The 19,817-nt window shown below is 40.3% G+C and overlaps 1 protein-coding gene across 1 annotated transcript in view; it reads right to left on the bottom strand.

The window, feature by feature from the left end:
• The window catches only part of LOC144053910 (neural-cadherin-like), a 151,096-nt gene that overhangs the window by 79,075 nt on the left and 52,204 nt on the right, over positions 1-19,817 (bottom strand). The window contains exons 3-7 of the mRNA XM_077568813.1: positions 12,815-13,040; positions 10,786-10,990; positions 9,543-9,654; positions 7,253-7,502; positions 3,294-3,436 (exon numbers count right to left, since the gene is read on the bottom strand). Of these exons, the coding sequence (XP_077424939.1) occupies positions 3,294-3,436; positions 7,253-7,502; positions 9,543-9,654; positions 10,786-10,990; positions 12,815-13,040 (936 nt within the window). The remainder of the gene's footprint in view (positions 1-3,293; positions 3,437-7,252; positions 7,503-9,542; positions 9,655-10,785; positions 10,991-12,814; positions 13,041-19,817) is intronic.

Raw genomic sequence — 19,817 nt, 5'->3', positions numbered from 1 at the left:
CGAGTTACGAACAACGGTACATACGAACATTTCTGCGCGTACAGTATGTCGAAAAATGTTCGGAAAGAAATGCTGTAAGTTAGATTTTGTATTGCGCGTAGTGCTTCTTTCCGCCGCTAATACCGACGATTGGCGCTGTGAGAGCTCATTGGAGGCTGAGCAACGTGGCGAGGAGGAGGAGGAAGAAACGCCGGTCCCCATGAAGCAGGAAATAACTTTTGAAGCCGATTCCAGCGACGACGAAGAATCTCTCATGATATAAAATCCTCCTCTTCCTCCTCCTCCATCATCTCCTTAAGCATCGAGTACATCTTCCAAAAGTAAGTTAAACTTCATTTTATTTATCTTATTACGTACATGTACATACTGTGTGTGTGTCTTTCGCTCTCTCTCTCTAACATACGTAGTACAGTACAGTACTGTACGTATTCTCTCCATTTTATTAAATGTTTTTTTCAGTACAAACCAATGCAGGTTACTTGTACAAGCCTTAAACATACTTATATAAACCTTCAATATACTTATATAGGCTTTAAACATAAATTATAATACAAAATATAGCACTGAAGCAACTTACGAACAAATTCACCTTACGAACGATCGTCCGGAACGTAACTCGTTCGTAAGGTGGGGAGCGTCTGTAGAGCAAACTTGTCATGACAATCGGGGTTCCTTTTAATGAGTTAAACTTCACACACATAATAAATATGCAGACTGCATATTTCAGGGGGCAGACTGTCATGTCTGGGGAGATCTGGCTTTGGTTGAGGGCCCTGAGTGGGTTCCCGCCCTTCCGCGGGTTGACCAATCCGGGCCCTCAGCCACTTGTGCCTGGCCCCAGGTGTGGCTAGTTACCCAATTAGTGTGGGTGCATTTAGTTCCCGGGTGGTGATCAGTCCGTGTGGGATCAGTGCCGCTTGTCACGGTCACCCCCGGAGTTCTGGCTGTCATTTTGATTTTTGTACCTTTTCAGTTCCTTGATTATTTTAATACTAACCAGTACCCTGGTTAGTGTTTGTTGTACAATAAAGTACGTCAGTCTGACCCGCACTCCTGCCGTGGTTCTCCTGCCTCCCTTCACTTTGGGTCCTCTACTCCACACGCCGACAGACACCACGCCGCTCCGTGACCACACCGTGACACGGGCAGTGCAAAGTCAATGTAAAAACCTGATATGTCATTGAAATCTGAAAAACTATTTCACAGTGGTCACATTTCTAATATTTCCTGCTTAACAAAAATATATATATATTGAGACTCCGATTAGAAGTTAACCAGCATTAGCAGATGGCGCTTTGCTGTTGTTCTCTGACCTTTTTATCTACTTTCATTTAGCTGTCAAGTTACGAGGTGAGATGAAAAGATGAAGCCTGTGAGTCAACATCTTTCTTGTTAACAGTAATACAGACATGATCATCAGAGGTTGCGGGATGAGAAAGCAGCCTATGAAGTGAGGAAAAGTCATTGAAGTGCGAGAACCGAGGGGCTGCTTTATTCTCGTGTTGCAATTCTATTCATCTCGTTCCATGCTCGTGATTGAAGACACAGCATGCTGATGCACACAGATGTGAGCCCGACTCTCCTTCTGTCCAATTTATTTGAGGTTCCGGCTGCCCATGGATACTTTGCTCCTAATGGCAACGTGTGACATTGTCAGCAATACCGCACAACATTAATAGAAGTGAGCTGCAGGATGTTCATATTTATTCTCACAACCTAAATGTCACACTTGTTTACCAATGACATGAGCTATTTAATGAGCCGGCCCTCTTTGCTTATACAATACAGTGAGTGGAAAGCCACGTGGTGGAATTTCAGGACACGAAGAAGACCAGCTTCGACAGTTTCTTGCTTTGAGGAGAGAGAAGTGGAGGAAAGGAATATAAAACGATGACACAAAGAGAAGAGGCACTTGCACTTACGGAGCGGAGCCTGGAGATTGTAAACTATGATTGTGCATTTGTTGTGAAATTGAATTGAAAGGGCTGGGTGACAAATGTCACAGCGATTGCTCCTGGTTTCGGATCAAAGGGTAAAACAAACAAACAAAAAAACAGATATGCTGTTCTGTATCTATATTTGAAATACTGGAATTGCCACAGAACATTCCTTTCACTTCCTGTTTGAAAAAATCGACTGCAGAAGTTTCCAGAACAATGTCACGTTTAATATTAATGAGCATTATTACAAAAGGAGCAGCACTTGCATCAAAATGACCCTTTTTAATGCCACATTCACATAATATCTTATGTCACAGGAATTTATGAAGGAAAATTGACAGTGTGATAATTGACAGATTTGACTGTCAACAAGGCTAAATTCACACTGAAGGGCATGACGCCCAATTCTGTTTTTTTTTTGTTAAATCAAATCTTTTTATATTCTCGTTCATATGAAAACAAAACAATGCGACTTCTAATGTGAATGTGATGTCACTGTGATACGCATGCGCACAAAGTACGACGTTGAGTGGCACAGACAGAAGATGACGTCACACTGGTGTGTTTACGGGCATGACATCTACTAGTTAGACTGAAGTTCGCCATTTGGGAGAAATGGCACATTTAGTTGGGGCTCATAGAGCGTGATATTTGCAGACGTTGGAGATCGCTAGTTATCGCTTACTGTGTTCACTGATTTAATAAAATTGCCGGAGGGCTGCATACAGAAAAATGGAAGACAAATAGTTTAGGATTTTCAAAATTTTGGGGTGGTCTCAGCCCTCTATCCCACGAGACTATACCTATACTGGACAATGACCAAAGCTGATCATGAAAACAGTTACTTGTGTATAGAGCTGTCAAAATTAATCGATTAATCGACATGTAATCGATTCTCAAATTAATCGACAGCCTTTTTTTAATTTATTGTCCAAATCCTCCGATTTCAGCATATCACCAGTAATTGTTCACTGATTTCTGTAGTCCTTCGTGAAAGAAGACTGATTATTTTCTGTGTTTAATCAAAATAAGACATTTGCAAACATCTATTTTTACTTTGAAAAACAATGACCGAACCGGTAACATAGTACAACATCAATCCCCCCTTCTTTTTTTTTTTAGCACTATACGAATACGAACACCAATCACTGGTTAATAAACAGTAATGAGATACATACAAAAGAGGCCCAGGTTTGATTTGAAAAAAATCTGAATTGTACTGCTGACATTGTGTGAAAAAAATCTGATACATGTCGCATATGGGCAAAACAAATCGGAACTGACCTGCAGTGTGAACGTAGCCTTAGGATAAGAACAAATGTGAAGAATGCCTGTTAAATGAAGAAGCATCACCTTTCTGGCTGTCAATGACAAAGTTTCCTTCCTCATTCCCGGCCGTTATGGAGTAGATGATCCCATCACCATCAGGGTCTTTGGCCAACACTGTGGCGACGAGGGTGTTGGGGCCTGCATCCTCCGAAACAAACGTCCGATATCTGCAAAGAAGAAGTTGAGCAAGGGCAAAGGATGAGCAGGCGGACGAGACTTATAGTTGTGGCTTTTCTGTGTCACTGTGATTTAACCTGTCTTCTTAGCTGGCCAGACCAAGAACAAATGATAGCGTCTGGTGGCACGCTGGAATTATTGCACAAACGGTGCTCTCGCATACCAAGCCTACCGTGGGCTATTCGATCCAGTACCTTTTAAAATGTCAACAGTGATTTGCTCGCTCTAAAGTGCCGGGCAGTGAGATGCCCAGCAAGACACAGGAGAGCGATATAGCTCTCTGGAACACAGTACTCTGAGGTGGGAATGAACTGTGCCTCTTGGAGGATGATGAAGAGAAACGGAACATGGAGCAGGGGACGGAAAAGAAGGCTGGCACTGAAGTGACAAGCAAAGTAATATCCGAGGGGTGAAAGGTTCATGGGGAAAGAGGAAGGCAAGAAAGTGAGAGCAACAAAGTAAAAGGGGAGCGTCCCCTCCCTCGCAGAGTTGAACTTGACTCGTCAGCAGAAGTCCTCCTTTGCGCGATTTGGTGTTGCTTCCAATGTAACTGTGTGTGTGTTTGCAGGGTGATGGCAGTGGCTTGTTGGTGTCTGCGGTGACAAGTCAAAGGTGATTGATGGTTTACAAAAGAACGCTGATGGGTGATTCATCTCCGCCAAGCCGCAGCGAGGTCCGCGGCATCATGGCCGACCTGTAATCTGTCACTCAGCTCAGGGGCAACCTCACCACAGAACTGGGGCTAAAACATATTGTATACACTCCCTTGGTTTGTCTTCCTGCACAATCTCTCATCATTTCACCAAATCGTGATGCTCCACGCAACACCGAGCTGTGCCCTACATTAAGAATCCAGAATATTTACATTTGTGCTGCTCCGCCTGTCTGCCCCTCACTTGCAACTCATTTCAATGTGAACTGAGAGGACCACTCTAGGGAGAGTTGGATTATTTTAAGCAGTCTGCTTTTACTTCTAATTTCACCAACAGAGCAGGCCGTTAACTGTCCCGGCACGTACGTGTTTGTGATTTTTGTGGCCATTCTTCATTTTGTTGTTTATCAGCACCTTAGCCAGACAACATCACCTGGCAAAATGCCACATTTGGAATTCATTGCAAATCTGACAAAGATTTGTGTGATTGCTGACAATGTGTGTCACTTTTAGGAAAACTGGAATTCATGTTTTCTGATTTGAAATATGTGCGTTTGAGCGCGACAAACACATGAAAACAACAGAGAATCAAAAATACTTGTGAGTACTGTTAGATATTATTAACATTTTTAATACTTAATTTCATATATTAACCATTGTTATACATTATTAACATTTTAATTCTTTATATTAACCATGTCAAAATGTTTTGTAGATGTGAGGTAGTGTTGAACTCAGTATAATTTGACCTTAAGCTGGAACATATTGTTTGGTCTAAAAAATTCTTTCTCAGTGTTCTGTGCGAAAACACACATTTGGTCATTGAGAACAGAATCTGTCTCAAACACACACCCCTGACCCTGACTCTGTTTTCGCCATCGCTCACGGAAAAGTACCAAGAGAGTATGTTTTGTCTACAAATGAAAGAGAGGCGGTCTGTTTAACTATAAGAAGCCATTTTACACGCGGAAGAGACACATTTGGCACTCTGAAATTCCACCTGTTATGTGATGTTTGGAGCCTGTCACGATGTCCAGAGATCTCTGTTAGATTAAATCATTTTTACAAAGGTGTTTTTTCTTACATTAAATCTGTCTTGATATTTTTGGAACACGCAAAGAGGACAAATATTTTGTTATTCCTCTTCAGTACCCATAGCCTATTTTCGGTTTCCAACATTATTGGCTTGGACTGACAGGCAGGCTTTCTTGCTGACTTACTAATAAACTTCATGTTTATATGTGGGTTTTGGTGTCCATTTGCTTTGAAGTATTTTTGGGATAGAAATGTTTGTATGTGACATCATCCTCACATTTGTATGACAACTGGTTCATAACGACAGCACACATTATATCCATTTCAGTCTTACAATCCAGTCACATTGGCAGTTACCCAGTTCATGATTTTAGTCTAGTAGGGGTGTCAAAATCAGCACGCTAATAACGAGTTATCTTTAAGTCCCTTGAACACAACATTACATTTTAAAGTTGGAATGAATGAATGGGTGCTGCTCATCTACACATGTGAACATATTCATCAAAGCATGCTGCATATTGTTGAAATGTCTATTTAGTATTGCTTATTGGGTAGAACTTGATAGGTGTACAATATTACCCTATACCTGACAGGTCTTGCAACATCAAACAAGTATATTTGTTACCTAAGGCAGGCAGGCAAGTTTGGTGTGTGATATAACAACCTGTACCTCTGACGCAACTACCTTTCTTTTCGAGACCAAAGTTTAACTGCCATGGGAAAGTGCTCCACTGAAAATGATGCCACAGCACCAGCGGAAGGTATTTGAACCTCACCTTATTTTTTTACAAAGTAGAACATCTTCCAGTGTCAAAGGGATCAACAAAGAACTGTAATTTCCTGTTGCAAAAGTAATACGGTACAGTACTTGTTTCATACGCTAATTGATTGATTGATTAATTGACCAGCTTCGTGGCCTTGTGGTACAGTAGAGTGTCCGCCCTGAGACTGGGAGGGCAGACTCCCAGGGAAGACTATAAAAATGGGACCCATTTGCCTCCCTGCTTGACACTCAGCATTAAGGGTTGGAATTGGGGGGCGAATGAATTTCGCCCCACTTAGGTGTGACAATCAGTGGTACTTTAACTTTAACTAATTGTTTTGTTTGTTTGTTTTCAATACATGCCCTGCCATTGGCTGGTGACCAGTTCAGGGTGTACCCTGCCTCTTGCCCAAAGTCAATTGGGATGGGTTCCAGTTTACCCAAGACAAGCAGTACACTGTAAAAAACATTAAATAAAATAGAGTGAAATTTGCTTGCTTTTTTTCACTGAGAGATTCTAAGTAAATTTTACAAGGTGACTTTGAGTATATTTACCAGTTTATTAAAAAAAAATTTTTTCAAAAGTTACTCAAGTGTTGCGGACCTAACTCATGACCTTCAGCTTGCGAAACAGCCACTCTACCACCTGAGCCATGCCACTCTTGCTGTTTGCCACTATATTGCATTGCTCGTGTGTCTAAAACAGTCTCTTGGAGGTACAAGAATTCCACCTGATACCAGCAATATAGTTTTGTTTTGTTTTTATTTGTTCATTTTTCCTTTGGCACAATCATTGCGACAAATTTAATCGTACAGTTTACGGCACGTATAGTTACAACCGAATAGAAAAAGGACGGGATGAAGCCGAAGTTTATTAATTCCCATCCCAAGAATACAATAGGACGCAGATTAGCAAGATCTTGATTTATCAAATATCAAGTGTGGTAATAATCAAGTTGTTGATTGATTCCATCAGCAACTTGATAATTTCTCAACTTGATATTCGATAAAACATAGTGCCACACAGCAGCAGCGGCATGGCTCAAGTGGTAGAGTGGCTGTCTCCCAACCTGAAGGTTTTTCATTCCTCAACCTTTGTGTAGCTTTTATTTATTTATTTATTTATTCATTCATTTATTTAAAACAGGTAAAATATACTCAAAACACACATTGTAAAATGTACTTAGAATTTTTGAGTGAAAAAACTTTACTATATTTCTGTTTGTAGTGGTAAAAAACTTTAATAGTTTTAGTATATAATAATATAAAATGAACGTTTTGGAAGGCAAATGGTGTATGTTCCGTACTTAATATTAAAGAGGAATGGCATACAATTCATGGTAAAAAAATACTCACACAAGCTGGGAGAATTCTGGGGCTTCATCGTTGACATTAACCATCCTCACACGAACGGTGGCGGTGCCGGAGTGTGGTCCATCACCGCCATCCACCGCCATCACCACAAATTCATAGAGATGGTTAGGCCTCTCGTAGTCAAGCCGAACCGCAGGGAATATGGTACCATGAGGCGAAATGCTGAAGTCGGGACTCAGGGTGTAATAGGTCAGCTCAGCATTTGACCCAGAGTCACAGTCAGTGGCCATCACTGGCAGCACACACAACAATAACAACAAAAACATCAATTAGAATGTCATACAAACATGTTGATGAAAAGACAGGAGCTGATGAATATGTTGACATTTGTTTAAATCATCATCCCTTTATAGATTCTTGGAACAACTAATGGATCATCCGCCGGACAGCTTGAATAATAAGCACACACTTGCATTGTCAGCACTAGAATTATTACAATCGTTTTCAGGAAAAAAATTAAAGGAAGTGAATGACCATAAAATGACAAGCTTTGACATTTTTGCAGGAAGGTAATTACAATAAAATAAAATAAACCTGAGCTAGCTCCACACAGTATTTTGACAAGTCAAGTTTTGCTTTTTGTGAATTGCACTTAAAATGACATTTTTCATGTGCAAGCTGTCAACAGCTCCATTTTCCATATTGTTGTAAATGTGTTATTAATGTGATAAGAAGTGGCACAAGCAACATGTGTATGCCAGTGCTCCTTTCTGCTTCCATCAAAATGCATTGAACTCGAGACTGGCAGTTATGTACACTTGAATGAAATGTCAGGAACTTTAAATATTCAGGAACTTGACTATTTCAATTTCCTTTTCTTATAGTGTCTATTGCTTGAACCACAAATTCTTTATATCTCCTCACCATCAAACTCAGTAGGTAAAGTTGAAGTGAAAACCTCATTGCTCTATCCCTACATGTAGGATGATGGAATGTCTTTCCCATGTGCCAAAGGTTTGACATGTAATTAGCTGTGAAGCCTGCCACATAACACAATTTTCTGAGTCTTTCAGCACTGTTACTTTCTTTTTACAGAGTGTAATGTGTGCCCCCTTTCTTTGACATTAGCCTTTAGTGAAGAGCTATTTTTTTTAAATACAGTTAAAAGAAAAGACGAAAAGAAAAGAAGAAAGAGATCTTTCGTAACATTCTGATCGATCTTTCATGCACTCCAAGGCCTGAACATCTACTTTTGTTCATTCTCCAGTGCTGCTTTTGCAATGTGTTTTGTGTCGGTGCATTGGTTTGCGATTGTTGCTATTTCCTGTCACTGCTCGCTTTGCAGTGTACACCACTGCAGGCGGTATGTTCCATTCTTTTCAGATTACATTTCTTCAAATGTGCCTACACAGAATGGGTTCCACAACACACAACTCAGCCCACACTCACATGGACATTTGACTAAATACAAAATAACTAACTGTCCAAAATATTTAAATCTAAAATGCAGTTTATAGGTTTTTTGAGTAGTTGCAATAAAATGTTTATATTGCTGGAGCACTTTTTTCTGATGTTGCAAAAAATAAGTGCGCTTAAAAAGCTCAATGTGCTGAGTGTAATCACAAGTGTGATTTTTTTTTCAAACAATTGAATTTGATTAAAGCCTCATTTCACATAATCATCATTAATCTATGGTATTGTCAGAGCAAAAGCAATGGCAATACAAACACTTTCAACCTCTCACTTGATAATCACAAGGCAACCTTCGCTGTAGAATTGATTGTAAAATTCTGCTACTGGCCTATAATTCCCTGAATGGTTTGGGTCCTTGATACATTGAGGAAATGCTATTTAAATTGTAAACTTTGAGGTCCTGCAGACTTGGGTCAATCAGTGGAGGCCAGTTTTCAAAGCAAACATGGTGAAGCCGCTTTTAGCTGTTATGCTGCATGCAAATAGAAGAAGTTGCCAACAAAAGTGAAATTAGCCCCAGCTATAAATGCTTTTAAATCCAAATTTAAAAAAAATATATACCTACGACATGCCATTACATATAAGAAATCCAAATAAATGCATGACATATTTTTTAGTCAGTTCATTACAAACCCCAAGATATTAATGAAAAAAGACTTCACTTAATAATTTGTGAGATTGCTTCAGTTTTGTTAAGAATCATTATGAATCATCATGTCAAACCCAAGGTTTTATTTAAAAAAATACTTGAATTTCTCCCAAGGGCCACCTGTTGTTTTGCTCTTTTTTTTTAAACGGGTTTCACCACACCATGTACGAGGAACAGCTGGAATTAAAAACATTGTGTCAGGTGTCTTACCCTGCAGCAGAGATGTTGCTGTGGTTACAGTCTCTGGAATTCCATCCACGCTGTAGATGGACTGGAGGAACTCTGGGACACAGTCATTCTCATCTGTTATCAGTACCTGAACCTAATTAGCACGAGAGGAGAGGAGAGGAGAGGAGAGGAGAGGAGAGGAGAGGAGAGGAGAGGAGAGGAGAGGAGAGGAGAGGAGAGGAGAGGAGAGGAGAGGAGAGGAGAGGAGAGGAGAGGAGAGGAGAGGAGAAAGCAACCCCAAATAGAAATACACAAAATTAGCTTCTCTTAAATACTCCACAAATCCAGAAGACAACCATAAGATGTTTCTGTGTGTACAGAACCCTAACCACAAAACTAAATCTAAATTGCATTTTGCCTTTCTCAAGTCGCCAGTTCAAACCATCCTTTATCTTCCACTCCATGATTCCTCTAAAGTCCAAAATAGAAATGTTCCAAACATGTGCGAGGTTTACTGCGAGTTTTAGACAAAAGACCCTCAACCGCCATCCAAGCCTACAAGCTCCGTGTCACCGCTGTGTGGAAAGTGTGAAGTGACAGCTGAGTAATAGTCCTAAAATAGCTGGGAAAGGTTTTCCTAGTCTCTGTCTTGTATTCCACAACATGCTGCTGAGCAGAGGGAGATTTTCCTTCTCATTCTGTGGAATGGAGTAATTGCCTGGCATAATAATTGGGATACAAACTCTTTAGATTAATAATTTAAATCATACTGAACTCATGAATAGTTTATCTAGAAATGTTCTGTTTGTGAATTGCAATTTTAGATTCTGGTTCTCACGCCAAGTGTGTTCTATATTTCATGCAGTTCATCTACGAAGGATACTTTCAACAAGAGACTTACTGTCACCCACCAACAAACAAAAGAGTGAAACAAAGCATGGAGAAAAAAAAATCACTTGGGCCTTGAGAAGATTTGCTAGCGTTTCAACGCCACTCGGCCATGCAAGGAGAAATAAAAGCTGATCCCCCTTTGCCGTGTCGGCGGGTAAATGCTGAGTTCGGATCATAGCAGCCTTGTCAGCCAATTCGAGCCACCTAGCATTTGCGAGAAAGCTAGTTGGTCTGCAATGTTATTAGGGACAAAGTCCATTTCATTTGAGTGAAATTCAGTTGAGGAAGAGAAAACCTTTAAGTGACATGTTGGAATCATTTTACCAGAGCGCCTGCATTTATTTATTTTTTTGTAACTCATGTTTAGCAGCCTGGATGGCTTTCTGATACTAACCTCAGTGGCTGTGCTCAGGCTGCCTAGATCCTCGTTTGCTCGCACCATCAGAAGGTACCGTCGCTGGTCACTCTCGTAATCCAGCGTCCGGGTCAAACTGATCTCCCCCGACTCGGTCTGAATGCTAAAAAGGCTGCTAGGGTTGATCAAGAGGCTGTAGCTGATTGGCTGCTTTTGGAAGGAAACAGCAAGCACCGCTAAGAAGCTGCAGAAGAAACACAAAAATATTTGAGAACAGGAACGAGGTCCTCGCCATTTGCTAAGAAGAGAAATTGCACATTAGAATCCAAATATTTTCTTCTTAAGTCAGACAATGTTCTAAAATTAATCTATCACATGATGGCCAACTACCCAAGTGGTAAGAATACAGTCAGTCAATGCTTGTCAGTACTTATTCATAATTTAATTTAATTAACCAGGTGTGTTTCCTTTCCATAGAAGAGGAATAGAGTAATAGAAGAAGAAACAGAGCCTAATTGTTATCTTACCTATCTGGTACACCTTGTTATTGTATTGCAGTGAATGATGTGTGAGACACATTAACACTGAATACAACCAGCTCCTTCTCTAATGTTTTAGTTTTTTAACAGCAACAGCGCAAGCTTCAGATGTTTTACATAACAATCAAAGAACCCATAGCTCATTGATGACCATAAACTTAGTAAACGGAAATATCGATGAGGTTTATCATTCACGATTGTTGGCCCCGACCGTTTTCCGGCCACCTAACATACCCCACACTACATTAAAATCAGTCAAAATATAGGGATATCTGTTTTTAGATTAGCAAAATAAATAGTATAGAGTTGTTCATGAGAAGGTTTGTTTATATCTGGGGTCTCAAACGATGATGAAATTCCGCTTTGGCGCGCAAATTGCTGTGCATTGCAAATAGATGCTCATTAAATATGTAGTAGGTCCTTGTGCAATATGCACATAGTGGGCACCATAGGTCACCAAATACAGACGCTCCCCTACTTACGAACATTCGAGTTACGAACAACGGTACATACGAACATGTCTGCGCGTACAGTATGTCGAAAAATGTTCGATAAATTAGATTTTGTATGCGCGCCTTTTTCCGAGTAGTGCTTCTTTCCGCCGCTAATACCGACGCTTGGCGCTGTGAGAGCTCACCCAGCATTGGAGGCTCAGCAACGTGTCGAGGAGGAAGAGGAAGAAACGCCTGTCCCCATGAAGGAGGAAGTAACTTTTAAAGCCCATTCCAGCGACGACGAAGACCCTCTCATGATATAAAATCCTCCTCTTCCTCCTCCATCATCTCCTTAAGCATAGAGTACATCTTCCAAAAGTAAGTTAAACTTCATTTTATTTATCTTATTACGTACATGTACATACTGTGTGTGTCTCTCGCTCTCTCTCTCTAACATACGTAGTACAGTACAGCACTGTACGTATTCTCTCCATTTTATTAAATGTTTTTTTCAGTACAAACCAATACAGGTTACTTATACAAGCCTTAAACATACTTATATAAACCTTCAATATACTTATATAGGCTTTAAACATAAATTATAATACAAAATATAGCGCTGAAGCAAAATATAGCGCTGAAGCAACTTACGAACGATCGCTCGGAACGTAACTCGTTCGTAAGTAGGGAAGCGCCTATACACCCACTCCCAGCCAAAAGCTGATGTCATTTCCTGGTCAGCCCTTACTGGCTCTTGCTTTCATATAGCCCTGTCATATACTGTAGTATTAAATGGGATATTTGGCACACAAAAAAAATCTATACTCAAGGAAGAAGACCTAAAATAGTGAGTTCATCACAATCTCACAGATTAAATCAAGCTGATTAGAGACCTACGTAGGCTATAATGGAGATGACAAAGTATTTCATTAAAAATGCAGCATTGTGGTGTTTTTCAGTTGTCTCAACATCTTTTGGCAGAGAAATATCAGTGTGATGGAGTAATGCAGTTCAGAGAGTTACGTTGGCAAAAATAATGATGTTGCTTGCGTGCATCAGCCATAATTCATTCCTGTTTACACATGCGCTACTCACGGCTGTCCTTCAGGCGTGTTCTCTGGTATGGAGATGGAGTAGCTTGTATTGGTAAACTGCGGCGGTCGGGCTCCTGCTACCACAGAGAGCATAGCGGGTGCGCTGCGTCCGCCCAATCCGTCAATGGCCACTACACTTAACAAGTACTCTCTGTCTCTCTGAAGCATTTGCTTTGTGGTCACCACCTGGCCTGTCTTCTTGTCCACAGCAAAACAGCCATCGCCACCTATAAGGAATGACACACACATCATTACAACAGCTGCACAACATACTGAGCTGAATTTATGAGAGCAGTCGCTCTTTACAAAGCTATATTAGCACTCATACTTTATCTACATTAATAAATAAATCAACAGAGAGAGAGAGAAAGTAAGAGAGGAGAGAGAGTTATTTTGAATTTGAAGCCCACAACTCATTCCAAAAAAAAGATGGGACAGGGGCAGCTTTACCACTGTGTTGCATCACCATTCCCTTTAACAACACTCAACAAATGTCTGGGAACTGAGGATACTCATTGTTGAAGCTTTGTAGATGGAACTCTTTCCCATTCTTTCTTGATGTACAACTTCAGTTGCTCAACAGTCTGTTGTCTCCGGTGTCAAATTTTGTGCATAACGTGCCACCACATTTTCAATAGGAGACAGGACTGGACTGCTGGTAGGCCGGGCAGTCTTATTCCTCGCAACATGTGCAGAATATGTCTTGGCATTGTCTAGCTTAAATAAACAGGGACATCTCGGAAAAAGCTGTTGCTTGCATGGCAGCATATGTTGCTGCAAAAACCTTTACCAATATTTCAGCATTGATGGTGTCTTTCTTCAAGCTACCCATGCCATGGGTACTAACACTAGCCCCATTCCAACAGAGATGCTGGCTTTTGAACTTTACACTGATAACATTCCAGATGGTTACTGTGTTACTGTTGGTAACACAACATACACAATTTACCAAAACAATCTGAATCGGAACTCATCAGACCACAACATACGTTTCCATTTTGAGTAAGTCCAGCTCCCAGAGAAGGGAGTTTTTAATAACTTGCATTTGTAGATGCAGTGACAAACTATGTTTACTGACATTGATTTTTTGAAGTGTTCCTGAGCATGCATGGGAATATCCTTTAGAGGTGTGGACTCGAGTCATGTGACTTGGACTCGCGTCAGACTCGAGTCATGAATTTGACGATTTAAGACTCGACTTGACAAAATGTAAAAAAACAACTTGCAACTCGACATGGACTTTACCAACAATGACTTGTGACTTCACTCAGACTTGAGCCTTTTGACTTGAAAAGATTTGCTTCTTCCACCAAAACAAAAAGATTCAAATGTTTGTTAACGAGTAAGTTCCTCTCGGTGTTTGAGCGCGTGTGTGTACGTATGAGAGATGGGCTGACACAAAGCCGTCACTCAAACGTGTCAGGGAAGCCGCAAAGGCACAAACACACGCCGCCTACGCTAAGGCAAACTTCAAAATAAAGCTAACCAAATAATACATTGACACCAATGCTACAGCCTTGGTGGATTTTACTTTGAAGTCTGCCTGCATGGTGGAGTGAACGCTAGCGTGACTACTTCCCTTTGACATTTTGGGTTGCATTATCAACGTTTCTATTGAAATTACATATTTTCTACCACCATTATCATAATGCAACCCAGACAGTATATTAAATAGCTAATTTAGGACGCGAAGAAACTGCAAGTTAAGTACGTCGTCATTGCATGATACGGCACAACTCTCCGGCGTTCGTGGCTAGTAGCTAACTGTTAGCGTTAGCATCGGGTGCCTGGCTAGCAACAGTAGTTTGATAGCTGTTGCTTGGCTCTCTTGCTTTTCTTATTGTGGACCTATGCTACTTTGTAATTCTATTCTCCCTATTCAAACGAAGGGACTGTGCCTTAAATTGCAATTAGATGTATTTTTCATTGTTAAAAATAAAAACTGCCTTCATTTATAATTATTTTATGAAACACTATCTTTAAAAAAAACAATCTTGCCTTATATTGCACTTAAAGTTGTGTTCCTTAATCCTAACGGCCACATTAGACATTTTGAGTCTGCTTTTGTCCATTAAATTAATAAATATATATATATATATATAAATTTAATGGACAAAAGCATTTTATAAAATTAACTAAGACAAAGTTCTATTTATCTGATTTGATTTTATTTTTAAAACAATTTGATCCGTGACTTTTGTGATCCATTGCACCACTAGTTGTTTGGGTACAAAAACTAAGAGTTGTCAGCAAAAAAATGAATTGCAGTATTTACCAGATTAGATCACTAACAGAGAGCCAACAACTAATCTGAAGTTGTACAAAGAACGGTAAGTAAACTAATGTCAGTTGTTGCTGCGTAGTTTATGAGACTGTAAACTCACTGGTAACACATTGCAAACACGGCAATCTATTGCACTACTCTGGGTACTTTGATGGTCACCTGAAATAATATAATCTACGATGTTGTCAATATGACTCAAAAGGACTTGAAACTCAAAGTGTAGGACTTGTGAATCGCTAAATACTTGCTATTCATACGCCAGAACTGGCATGTGCACACATAGCCACTAAGTGGTGCTGAAGCCCCTGACCTTTTGTCCTGGACAACCATTTTTTTTTTTACAGCTCTTCTTTTTTATCCATTCATCAATATAATAAAAATAAATAAATAAATAAAATATACCCTCTCTGTGATCTATTCCACCCAAAGTGTGTAATATTTGACGGACATTGGATTGCGTCCATGGAGAATGTGCATTGGCACCTGCCTTGACACCCCCGCCACCCTCCATGTCCTCCTTTTGGCTTTAACATAGTTGGGCGACTCAAAAGAGACAGGTAAGAATGTTTGTGTATTCCTTGATAAAGTTTGGTGCACAATTAACTGAAGTTAACATTATAGAGACACTAGTGAACACACTATGTGGCTACTGGCTCAATGTTTCATAAACACATGCAGAAAATGGGGTAGAAGTGATGCAATACTCGCTAAAATGCATTTGTTAGCAATAGATCTAAACAGAGTAAGTGATAGGACAACAACTTCAAACTTCGTTCAACATGTGAAGTTGCACAAAGAACGGTAAGTAAGTAAGTAAGCTAACTCAGTTGTTTATCAGTTAATTATTGTTGCTAGCTGTGTAGTTAATGAGACTGTAAACTCACTTGTAACACATTGCAAACACGGCAATATGTTGCACCACTCTAGGTTCACTCCCCGGTCGGTCCCCGACTCCTACTTTGTTGGTCACCCAAAATAATATAATCCACGATGTTGTTCAAATGACTCGAAATGATTTGAAACTCAAAGTGTAGGACTTGTGAATAGCTTTAGACTTGTCAGTCTTGACTTGTGACTTGACTCGGGACTTGAGGGCAAAGACTTGAGACTTGCAAAACATTGACTTACTCCCACCTTTACACAATGATGTCAGTTTTGAATGAGGTGAAGTCTGAGGAATAAAAGGTCACAGGCATTCAATGTTGTTTTTTGGCCTTGCCGCTCACATGCAGTGATTTCCCCGGATTTTCTGAATCTTTTGATTATGGACCGTAGATGATGAGATCCCTAAACTTCTCAAAAAATTTAAAAATAGTTTACTGATTAGTATTTTCTAAATTTGAGTTAAAAAAAAATCACAATAATCAATTTATAGATTTGTATCGGGATTAATCGGTATCAAATCGTGACCTATGAATCGTGATACAAATCGAATCGCCAGGTACTAGGCAATTCACACCCCTAATATATATATATATATATATATATGTGGAGTCTAAGTTGTTGTTTTTTTTTATTCATTTTTAGACCGTACTGTATTTCAGTTCAAAAGGTGGAGACAAATATTTTTTTCCATGTACAAATTGAATTGACATTGAATGAATGCTCGCTGATACACTACATAAAGACTATTGATAAAAGTACATCATGTACATGTAATACTTGTTTGCTCTTCCTTTTACAAAAGGAACATTCCACAAGTGTCTATACCATTCTCTGTACAATCTTCCCCTACATTGTAGCGTGCCCATCTATACACAGTTCTATTTTTTTATTTAAAAAAAAGAAATTGGAAAATCTAATCCCTCCCATGCAACCTGATGACTAAATAATCCAAACACAATCCGGAAAAGACATGATTTTAATTTATTTCAGTGAGATTCACTATATCTACACAAATTACTTTGAATCCACATTTTTTTTGCTTGCTATGCTTGTAAGGGTGTGTGTGTGTGTGTGTGTGTGTGTGTGTGTGTGTGTGTGTGTGTGTGTGTGTGTGTGTGTGTGTGTGTGTGTGTGTGTGTGTGTGTGTGTGCATGTGTGCAACTTCATTTACTGATTGATTTAGTGCTGTATTTGTTATAATCCTAATCAATGTGTTTTCTCATTGTTGTTGATGTGAGCCAAATCAGCACAAATCTGGAGGGTTGTTCAAGCCCAAAATGAACAACAAACAAAAATGAGAAGAATTATCCCATAGTACAGGCTCAAATAAACACAGTTGTGGCAACCAACCAAAAAGCTGGCAATGAGCTGTTTGTCGTATGAAAGCTTAACAATGGTAATCGGTTGCAATCACCATAGTATATTCAGGAAAACCAATAAGAGCGCAGTTGTTTTAACTGTAACAAAGGTGGCAATAAATCATTGTAAATTGCTAAATGGACAGTTTTGGTGCACAATAGAATGGACATACCTGTCCCGTTACGCTAACAGAGAGTGAAAATAGGAAAAAAAAATGTGTATCTATAACAGCTTCCCTTTCTGCCTAGCTTTGCATACAGAGTCACGGTCTCAAGTAAACTTTTCCCAAATAATTTGAAGCATAGAATTGTCAGATAAATTAACTAAAACTAAAGGGTCTCTTCCAACCCATGGCTGATTAAATTATGTACCCATATAGTGTAGATGTTTGTATCAATAACAACATATTATTTCCTCAGCTAAAATTAGCAAACAATGAAATGTTGTGCCACTAATAAAGCTTAAAAGACAGACTGGCCTTATAGTCTCATCCTATTCAGGGTTTTACATTGAACTGCAGATTCCATCCATCTTGATTGGATTGCATGAGTAGCAGCTTCTGCAGAGAAGGCCAGACTTCCCTCCTCTTGGTCACTTTGTCTCGCTCTTCCAGGAGAATCCTGAGGCATTCCCACTTCAGTCGAGAAACTCGCGTGCCCGGGGTCTTCCCTGAGGCATCCTGCCAGTGGGAATGTTCCCAAAACACCTCAGCAGGGAGGCATCCTAATCAGATGCCCGAGCCACCTAATCGGTCTTTGTTCGATGTGGAGGAGCAGCTGCTCTACTCCTTTCCGGATGAGCGAGCTTCCCACCCTATCTTCAAGGGAGATCTGGACACCATGTTCTTGTTCTTTTGGTCATGATACACAGCACATCACCATAGGTGAAGATGGGAACATCTTTTTGCCCTCACTTATGAACTGCTCCACTTGGGGAAGGATCTGATTTCCAAACTGTAGGGGGCACGCTGCCCTTTTCCGACTGAGGACAAAACTCTCACTTTTGGAGGTGGTGATTCTTATTCCAACCACTTTACACTTGGCTGCAAAATGCCTTAGTGAGAGTGGAAGATCGCAGCTTGATGAAAAGCTGAGACTTAACACTGAGGCCACCAAACCTCAACATTTTGACTGTGCCTAGAATTTCTATCCTTAAAGGTTATGAACAGAATTTTTTTGACAAAGGGCAACCCTCACTGGAAACAAAGTCCACTTATGCGGACCGGACTCTGACATTGATTACGCAAGGACCGAACTGCCCGTATCAGGAGTCTGCACAGGAAATTTTGTATAGTAAATTTTAATCTGAAAAAGACTATATTTGGTCCCAGTCTAAACAGAGTAAACTTTTTACTTGGAAGAGAGTAAAATATCCATCCATTTTCTTAACCGCTTAGTCCTCACAAGGGTCGAGGGGGGTACTGGAGCCAATCCCAGCTGGCTTCGGGCAGTAGGCGGGGTACACCCTGAACTGGTTGCCAGCCAATCGCAGGGCACACAGAGACCAACAACCACACTCACAATCACACCTATGGACAATTTGGAGTGTTCAATTAACCTGCCATGCATGTTTTTTGGAATGTGGGAGGAAACCGGAGTACCCGGAGAAAACCCACGCAAGGACGGGGAGAACATGCAAACTCCACCCAGGAAGGCCGAAGTCCGGACTCGATTTCACATCCTCTGCACTGGGAGGCGGACGTGCTAACCAGTCAGCCACCGTGCCACCCTGAGAGTAAAATATTTATTTAAGAAAAAACATTCAATAGTTGAGGAGCATTCACAGAACCTTCAGGTTGGGAGACAGCCGATCTAACCATTGACCCATGCCACTTCTACTCTGTGTCAATATATCGCAGGTGTCGGGTGGAATCCTCGTACCTTCATTTTTTATTTCTCTTTAGACAAAGCAGAAATATGTTAACTAACTATACGTATGGCATAGCTCAAGTAGTAGTGGCTGTCTTCCATGCTGAAAGTTCTGGGATCGTTCCTCAACCCTTGAGTGTCTTTTTTTTTTTTGTATTTTACTCTCTTCCAAGTGTAAAGTTTACTCTGTTTAGAGTGGGACAGAATATACAGTAGTCTTTCTTAGAGTAAAATTGACTCTACGAAATGTACAGTGTGGTACTCCATACTCCAAACCGCAGAATACAAGGGTAGAATAATTATTTACATCAATTTGAAGAGAAAAATAATGCCACGCTGCTCAGAACTATGGCGCAAGCTCATGCTAGCATCATAGTACTGAGCAAGCGTTGACCACGGGTGTCTCTTGGCAATTACTCTTGAGCTTGCATCAGGGAGCAGTGCAATGGACTGATGTGAGTCAGAGGAAAGTCAGGATTGTTTTGTCAAATCCCGCTGGGAAGATTAGCACATCCTCCGTCTCTGACACGGCAAAAAAACGATATCCCCTAAAGCACATCCCCATGCGTATTTGTGTGCATTTTCATGATTGTCTGTAGAGAAGTAGG

Source organism: Vanacampus margaritifer, chromosome 6 (genome assembly GCF_051991255.1).
Source record: "Vanacampus margaritifer isolate UIUO_Vmar chromosome 6, RoL_Vmar_1.0, whole genome shotgun sequence".
Classification (NCBI taxonomy): Eukaryota; Metazoa; Chordata; class Actinopteri; order Syngnathiformes; family Syngnathidae; genus Vanacampus; species Vanacampus margaritifer.
Note: the sequence above shows the minus strand (reverse complement) of the source record. Positions and strands in the feature narration are given on the sequence as shown.